This window comes from Sphaerodactylus townsendi, linkage group LG12, assembly GCF_021028975.2.
Source record: "Sphaerodactylus townsendi isolate TG3544 linkage group LG12, MPM_Stown_v2.3, whole genome shotgun sequence".
Classification (NCBI taxonomy): Eukaryota; Metazoa; Chordata; class Lepidosauria; order Squamata; family Sphaerodactylidae; genus Sphaerodactylus; species Sphaerodactylus townsendi.
In genome coordinates, this window is record NC_059436.1 from 31,789,638 (window position 1) to 31,798,089 (window position 8,452).

General features: G+C 49.8%; 1 protein-coding gene across 6 annotated transcripts in view; it reads left to right on the plus strand.

Moving 5' to 3' along the window:
* DMTN (dematin actin binding protein) overlaps positions 1-7,517 on the plus strand; it is a 40,562-nt gene extending 33,045 nt beyond the window's left edge. For 5 of the 6 annotated variants that reach the window (XM_048512943.1, XM_048512942.1, XM_048512944.1 and 2 more), the window contains 8 exons: positions 1,914-2,023; positions 2,497-2,602; positions 3,606-3,670; positions 4,634-4,682; positions 4,822-4,829; positions 5,175-5,234; positions 5,339-5,419; positions 6,181-7,517. In XM_048512943.1, the coding sequence (XP_048368900.1) occupies positions 1,914-2,023; positions 2,497-2,602; positions 3,606-3,670; positions 4,634-4,682; positions 4,822-4,829; positions 5,175-5,234; positions 5,339-5,419; positions 6,181-6,294 (593 nt within the window). In that variant the 3' untranslated portion in view covers positions 6,295-7,517. The remainder of the gene's footprint in view (positions 1-1,913; positions 2,024-2,496; positions 2,603-3,605; positions 3,671-4,633; positions 4,683-4,821; positions 4,830-5,174; positions 5,235-5,338; positions 5,420-6,180) is intronic. The other variant, XM_048512945.1, reaches the window with a different exon arrangement.
* The last annotated feature ends 935 nt before the right edge of the window (positions 7,518-8,452 follow it).

Consider the following 8,452-nt stretch of genomic DNA (forward strand, 5'->3'; position numbering starts at 1 on the left):
AGCAATCAAGGAATAAGAGGGGAAGTCCTCCTATGGATTAAAAACTGGTTGAGAAACAGGAAGCAAAGAGTGGGTGTAAATGGGAAATTCTCACAATGGAGAGATGTAAGGAGTGGTGTCCCCCAAGGATCCGTTTTGGGACCAGTGCTCCTTAACCTATTCATAAATGACCTGGAAGTAGGGGTGGGTAGCGTGGTGGCCAAGTTTGCAGATGATACCAAATTATGTAGTGTGGTGAGAACCGCAAAGGGATTCTGCGAAGAGCTCCAAAGCGTTGACCTTGATAGAATTAGGTGGAGTGGGCTAAGAAATGGCAAAATGCAGTTCAATGTAGCAAAATGTGAAGTGATGCACATAGGGGCAAAATCCAAACTTCACATACACGCTACAGGGGTCAGTGCTATCAGTCACAGACCAGGAAAGGGATTTGGGCGTCTCAGTTGATAGTTCCATGGGAATGTCAACTCAATGCATGGCAGCTGTGAAAAAGGCAAACTCTATGCTGGGGACAATTAGGAAAGGAATTGAGAGAGGAGGAGATAAAACTGCAAAGAATTGTGTCATGCGCCCTTATATACAAAGCAGTGAAAGTGCGACGCGCCAGGAGTAACTGTGGTCCAGTTCTGGTCACCGCATCTCTCAAAAAAAAGGATATTGGAGGAGATAGGAAAAAAGAGGTGCAGAAGGAAGGGCAACAAGGATGATTGAGGGACTGGAAGGGCACCTTCCCTATGAGGAGAGGGTGCAGCGCTTTGGGACTACTTTAGTTTGGAGGAGGAGGACGGCTGAGGGGGGATATGGATTGAAGCTCCTATAAAAATTATGCATGGGGTAGAAAATCAGTTGACAGAGAGAAATTTTTCTCTCTTTCCTCACAATACTAGGAACCAGGGGGCATTCATTGAAAAATGCTGGGGAAAAGCAATTAGGACTAATAAAAGGAAACACTTCTTCACGCAACGTGTGATTGGTGTTTGGAATATGCTGCCACAGGAGGTGGTGATGGCCACTAACCTGGATAGCTTTAAAAGGGGCTTGGACAGATTATGGAGGAGAAGTCGATTTATGGCTACCAATCTTGATCCTCTTTGATTTGAGATTGCAAATGCCTTAACAGTCCAGGTGCTCGGGAGCAACAGCCGCAGAAGGCCATTGCTTTCACATTCTGTATGTGAGCTCCCAAAGGCACCTGGTGGGCCACTGCGAGTAGCAGAGAGATGGACTCTGGTCTGATCCAGCTGGCTTGTTCTTATGTGTGTGCTGAGAACACAGCTAAAAACAAGGTCCAGAGAAAAATGAAATGTTCTGGTCTGAATGGCATAGACTGCTGCAGAATACTGATGCACGGGCACAGCTGGGTGAATACAAGAGCAATTGCCTGCTGTGGTGAGCTAGCCCAAGCTTGATGGAATCACATCTGCATTATAATTTCCCCTCAGCCACTTCTTGCAGAACTCCTATCTGTGATGGTGTCATATGTGTGGATAGCAGAGTAGGATTGAAAACCTCATCCAGAAAATGATGCTTCTCTCTCAGAAGAAGATTTTGGATTTATATCCCCACCCCCACCCCCACTTCTCTCCTGCAGGAGATGCAAGGGGCGTACCAAGAAATCTTTGAGGAGTTTTAATCTATAAGGTGCCACAAGACTCTTGTTCATTGTGCCACCCGAATATGAGTTAGCCCAATTGGAAAGGTTCACTCTGCTGGCTGTTTTGCACAGGTTTTTTTTTTCTTCTGTAGGACCAAATTTGCCATAAAGACCTAAGGATATCTGCTTGGGAGTAAGGCCATTTAAATCAGTAGATCTCTTCTGAGTAAACATAAAGATTGAGCTCAAAGACTCATGTAAGACACAGGCCTATTTTTTTGTACTGTGTTATGAAGTCCACCCACCCCTGTTGCACCCATAGAGACTGAGTGGAGGCAGCGGAAGGCTTCTAAGAGAGGTGAGGAAGAAGATGAGGACCTCACAACGGAAATGAAGAGCCTGCGGGAGCTGCAGAAACAAGAGCTGAGCAAGGTCGGCGATGGGAAGAGGAGGGATAGGCAGGGAGTAGGATTGGGGCAGTCTTATCTATGGACAGTCTGGGGAATTGCCCAGGGTCCTATGGTGGGAAGGCCCTGACAGACAATGGGGGTGATATAAAAGAATGGCAGAAAATAAAGTCAACATGCAAATGGAAAGGCCATTTTTAAGGCCCACATTGTAAAAACTAGCACTTTACTCTTGTTCAGAGTGGGCTAGATGAGAATAAAGAGGGTATGAGGGTCATTCTCTACTTTTGTCCAGAACCATAGAATCACTAAATATCCCTCAGTGGGATGGAGCTGCCAGGGCAGGGGTACCCCAACTCTGGTGCTTCAGATGTCTATGGGACTTGTAATCTATGAACATCTGAAGCACCAGAGTTGGGGCACCCCTGTGCCAGAGGAATCCTTCACATCTGCTTGGCTCCTTCATAATCCTGTGCATTCCTCCCTCCCTACCTGCAGATCGGCTCCAACTTAGGCAAGCTCATCCTGAAGGAAGAGATGGAGAAGTCAGTCCCCATCCGGAGGAAAACCCGCTCCCTGCCAGACCGAACCCCGTTCCACGCCTGTGAGTGAGCATCATTCTTGCCTTCTGGGGAGATTGCTAAGCAACTGAAAGGAATGCGGTCTGCACTTCTTCTCAAGAGGGGCCATTTCCATAAAGATGTGGCCACCACTGCTTTTGGGCTTTTTTTAAAGCACATGCATGCTTTCAGAGCACGTGAGAGCAAAGGCTAATATCCAAGTTTGGGTGCTGTGTGGTTTCTGGGCTGTATGGCCGTGTTCTAGCAGCATTCTCTCCTGACGTTTCGCCTGCATCTGTGGCTGGCATGAAGATGAAGATGCCAGCCACAGATGCAGGCGAAACGTCAGGAGAGAATGCTGCTAGAACACGGCCATACAGCCCGGAAACCACACACAGCTACCCTGGGTGGATCTCGGCCATGAAAGCAGCTTCTCGGCTAACATCCAAGTTTAATTCTATTACAAATAAATGCTCTTTAGAGATACAACAGGCAGCCTTCTCTGTAGTAAGGCGGTTCTGCTGCTTTGGGAGTGACTGGATAATAAGTCTTCCCTCTGCATAGAGGCATGGTTGCCCCCCATGAGAGTGGCTGGAAGGAAACAAGAGCAGAGCAGCCATTCAAGCAGAGATACAGCAGGCAGCCTCCTCTAAACATGGCTCCTTCGGGCTCCCATGGGCCTTTACTTGTTTCTCATGGAACACTTGCCATTCACATAGGGTGCTTCTGAGTGATCCACCCTAGAGTTTAAGATTCCAGATGCCTATGTTCCTGTCCCTTCTGTACAGTGCTCCCTGTTGTGGATCAGTCCACCTTCGGTGTTTGAGACAGAAGATCCCACAGGGCTCCTTACCATGCTCACTGGTGAATTTGGGCCACCTTCAGCCATGCTTTTGCACAGTTCCCTTTCATTCTCACAGGGCTCGCTCAGACCTTTCTGTCTCCCACACCGCTGCACTCAATGCCCTGCATGATTTCTCAAGCTGCCGGGCTGGACCAAAGAGGTAGCTTTGTGCATGAGTGATTGTTTCTGTTGCTCTTTTCCAGCAATGCATGGAGGAAGCTCCAAATCCTCATCCCTTCCTGCCTATGGGAGAAGCACTCTTGCCCGGGTAAGAAGCCAGCTGGGAAGGCCACTGCAGACCCAGGGAGGACTGGGTGGGGAACCTGCTTTGGCACCCAGCGGCCGTGTGCATCTCTTTGGGGCTTACTTTGCATTTTCACTTGAATGGATATAGCGCCACAGCGTGAGCTCCGCCTGGGCTATCAGTGCCCCGGCCTCAGCCGCCCGCCGTGTCTTTCCCGACTCAGCCTGACCCCTGCATGGATTCTCAGTGGCAGCCACCACTTCTGAATTTTGGAAGGCGATAGAAACTTGCATTGGAAAAATCTGTTTTAAAAAAATCCCCGAGTCTTGTCTTAAAGAGTGTTGCATTTGTTCCAACTAAAAATATATTTTGTAGGGGTTTATTTCAGTACTTCCCAAAAAGGTCTCCGTTTTTCCACTGGATTTTTTTTTTTCAGTTCTCAAGATAATAAAAACCTTGGGGGAGAAATGGGTTGTTTCTGCCTGCTGCCTTTTCCATTTGGGAGGGTTTCCACATCTCTGTTCCAGCCTACTTGAGAGGTTCTTCACTAAAGGCTCCTGAGCCTGTTTTGTAATCATCAGATGAGGGGGGGGGGGGGGAAGGGGCAGCATAGATCCTCTAACCGATTAGTAACTGGCTCAATGCCAAGCAGAGAGTGGGAGTAAAGGGACAGTTTCTGCAACAGAGGAAAGTAAGCAGCAGTGGGATTCTGCACGGAGGACCAGGTATTCTTTCATTTGTCACGAACGATATGGACTCAGGGTGTGAGCACCGAAGTGACTAAGTTTGCAGATGACACTAGATTACTCAGGATGGTGAAACAAAGCAGGCTGTGAAGAGCTTTAAGCACATCTTTTTAAATTGTATAAGTGGGCAACAAAGGAGCAGGTAGGATTTGGGGGGTGGGAGCTTTAGGCCACAACGGCAGATAAGATGCTGGGGTCACTGTTCTGATCTGCTCGCGCTCTTCTGTATGATCTATTACAGCTACAGTCAACAGAGTTCAGCCCAACTGGAAGTGAGAAGGGCAGCCCAGGTAAGAAAAAGGATGAGCCAAGGGTTTGGGGTAAGGGTGGAAATGGACTCCCCGTTGCCTCTGCCCCGCCTGTTTCTGTAGAACTGAACCTGCACAATTGACACAGCCACCTACACACCTTTTTCTTTATGTTTTGCAGGTCTGCAGGTAAGCACACAAGAGAAAGGATACCGGTGATGTATTATGCCATTCTGTCTCCCCACCCACCCACCCCCAGCCACAAACCCAAATGTCTGCTGGGACCAAGAAGCAGGGAGAAAACAAGTGATTGAGGATATACAAGGACTCCCTGGCAGTCCTGGGGGGTGGGAAGGGGGACTAGAGTATGCAGGGTGAAATGAGTCTGAAAGTAGCCTTGGGAGAGATTAAGAGGGGCCAGATGGATCTTGTCTTGGCTGGCTCCTTTGCTCAGGCAGTACTTTGTGCCAGCTTCACAACCGGCCCTGAGCTCAGCACCCAGCCTGTGCTGAGCATGCGCATTTTCCTCTACAGAATGGCCAGCGAGGACGGATGGACAGGGGGAACTCCCTTCCCAGTATGCTGGAGCAAAAGGTGAGCGCTGTGTTTGGGGTGCAGTGAAAGGAGGGTTTCATACGCAAGAGAGCAAACTTTGTAACAGATAATACCATTTGTTTTGTTATCTCCCCCTTCCCAAGATTTACCCGTACGAAATGCTGACGGTGACAAATCGAGGTCGCGTGAAACTGCCTCCAGGAGTAGACAGAACGAGACTAGAGGTACACAGAAGCTCCCCCATGTTCTACAACGTAAATGCATTGCAGAGGCCTTGATGCGTTTCTCCCCATAGCACCTCCCCACCCCTCAGACCAGGCCCAGAAAAGCCAAGCTAGTGTCACGTAGTGATTAGAGTGTCAGACTAAGAGTTGGGAGGCTCATGTTCAAGTTCCTGCTGAGCCACAAGAAACACTGGGCCTTCCCTCCAGCCTGCCTCACAGGGCTGTAAGGGGGCACAGAATAATAGAGTTGGAAGAGACCCCAAAGGCCATCAAGTCCAACCTGCTGCAACGCAGGAACACACAGTCAAAGCACCCCCAACAGATGGCCATCGAGCCTCTCTTTAAAAACCTCCAAAGGAGACTCCACCATACTCCGAGGTAGTGCATTCCACTGTCGCACAGCCCTTACTGTCAGGAGGTTTTCCCTGATGCTTAGATGGAATCTCTTTTCCTTCACCTTGAACCCATTGCTCCTGGTCCTAGTCTCTGGAGCAGCAGAAAATGACGCTTGCTCCCTCACCAACACGACATCCCTTCAAATATCTCAACATAGCTAACATGTCACCCCTTAACCTTCTCTTCACCAAATTAAACATAACTCTACTCTCCTTGAAGAGAGGGTGGGTCTTATTTCAAGCAGCACTGGATTTCTGCTCTTTGGGTGTCCGCCGTTGTTCTTTGCGGTACTGCTAATCACAGTGTTTGAGGCCATCAGCAGAACTCTCACACAGGAACGCCCACTTGTTGCCTCTCTTCCTCAGAGACACCTCTCCCCCGAGGATTTCCTACGTGTCTTCGAGATGCCACCAGAGGAGTTCGCCAAGCTGGCCCTGTGGAAGCGGAATGAGTTGAAGAAGAAAGCCTTCCTCTTCTGATCCCCCTCTGAGCCGAAGGGCTCAGTGTGAACTCCATGTATGTCACGCCGTCTTACATCACAGACGCTTTAGGGCTATGACTGAGCTGGTTCCAAGGAACTTTCCCCTTCTGTTCCACACACCCCACTTGCTGCAGAAGCAGCTCCGAGCCTGAGTCTGGTAGAAGGTAGAGAGAAGCAGGCTCAGAGGAGAAAAGCAGGAGCCCAGCCTTCCCTAGGTGGGGCACAGGAGACCGCCTGCACAGGCAAGAGGAAAGGGGTGGAAAGAGGGGTGTGTGCTCTGCCCTCCCAAGTCCAGCAGTGTTTGACAGGGCTCATCGGAAGCTCCAACCAAACACACCCACCCTGCCTGACTTTTGCTTGTAGGCATCCAAGGCAAGACGGTCGAGAGACAGACCGTCAGGACCTACCCTGTCTCTGCTGGAGCAGCATCTCACCTGGGCACAGCTCTTGGGTTATCGGATTGTCACACAGAAACACTTGACTGCAAATATTTGCAGGCTCTACTGCACCTCAAAACCTTAGTCTTTGCTAACCCTTTGCCTTTCCACAGAACGTATCACTGGTTTCCTCCCTGCCCGCTCCCCGACTCTCCCAGCCCGGCCAGGCTGCTAGTAACAGAAACAATCCAATGCCTCCAGCAGTGCCCTGCAGAATGAAGGAGGGAATATAGCCTCGCCTGCCTTCTCTTGTCTTTCAGTGTTTGCCCTTTCTGTCTCTGTCCCTAGCTTGACTGCCTGTCCCTTTCTGAGATGCTTCACCTTCAGCTCAGTGTTTCGACTCTTGCAAACCACACTCTCCCAAACTTGCCTTCCTCTCTCCTTCAGCGTTCAAATGCTGCCGCTGTTGCCTGGGCTGCCAAAGCAACTCAAGAGAAGGCAGAAAAGTGCCCAGAGCTACAAGCTACTGGAGAGCTTGAACCTCTGTGGGACAGCTTTCCTGCTCTGTCGAGAATGGCTATTTTGCCTCCATGGATGCTGAGCTGTTTCAGCCTCTTCAGGCTCCTGAGCCACTTCTCTCTGCCCGGCCTCCAGCTAGTCTAACACTGCTGTGCCCAGGCTGGATCGTTCAGATAAGTCAAGGGAGAGGAGGCTGAAGGCAAGGAAAGGAAGAAGAAGAAGAGTTGGATTTATATCCCCCCTTTCTCTCCTGTAGGAGACTCAAAGGGGCTTACAAACTCCTTTTCCTTCCAGGTATGTGACGTGGGTGGGGCTGAGAGCTCAGAAGAACTGTAGCTAGCCCAGGTCACCCAGCTGGTGTGTGTTGGAATGTACAGGCTAATCTGAATTCCCCAGATAATCCTCCACAGCTCAGGCGGCAGAGCGGGGAATCAAACCTGGTTCCTCCAGATTAGAGTACACCTGCTCTTAACCACTATGCCACTGCTGCTCCTTGAGAAAGGAGGTCTCAGGCCTGGCTCTTTGCCTCTTTCCCAACCTCCCTTGCTACTCTTTTCATGTGCAGCCTGGGGGTGCTAAAGGGGACTGAATTCCAAGCATGGCCATGTCAAATGTCAGAGTCCAGCTAGAAAGGACTTGAGCAGAGGTGCTGTTTATCTTCTTACCTACAACGGGAGAGTCTTGCTTCTGAGCCAAGCAGTTACAGGCCTTGGGGTAGCACTTGGACAACTTCACTAAGGCAACAAGCTCTAGGAAGTGGGGGTAGGGGCTCAGAGGGAGCCCTCTCATTTCCTCCCCCCATCCACATATGTTTTCCCACAATGTCCACCAGCACCTTCTCAACACAGGCTTGCTCTTGGTCCACTTCAGAAGTAGACCAGGTAATACAGGAAGGAGCTGAGCCTCCCTTCTGCCTGAAGCCCCTTTTTATCCAAACCTCTCCTCCTCAACTCTTACCACCACCACCACCCCCTCCAGCATGCCAGGGTTAGGATAGGTGAACACAAGACTGACAAAGGGCAGAAGTGGCAACTAGGAAGGGTAGCACACAGAAGGAAAAAGGTCATCTCATTTGCCAATTGGGAGATATTCACAAACACCGACCAGGATATTCACATCACCACCAGTGATGTTCCTTTCCATCCTGCCCTTCCACCTGAAGCTCCTATTTTTAATATATCAGAAAAGATGGCGTTCAGAAGTGGAAAGAGCCACAGAGACTGAAAACATATTTTTCCTCTCTCCTCTTTTCAAAGGCAC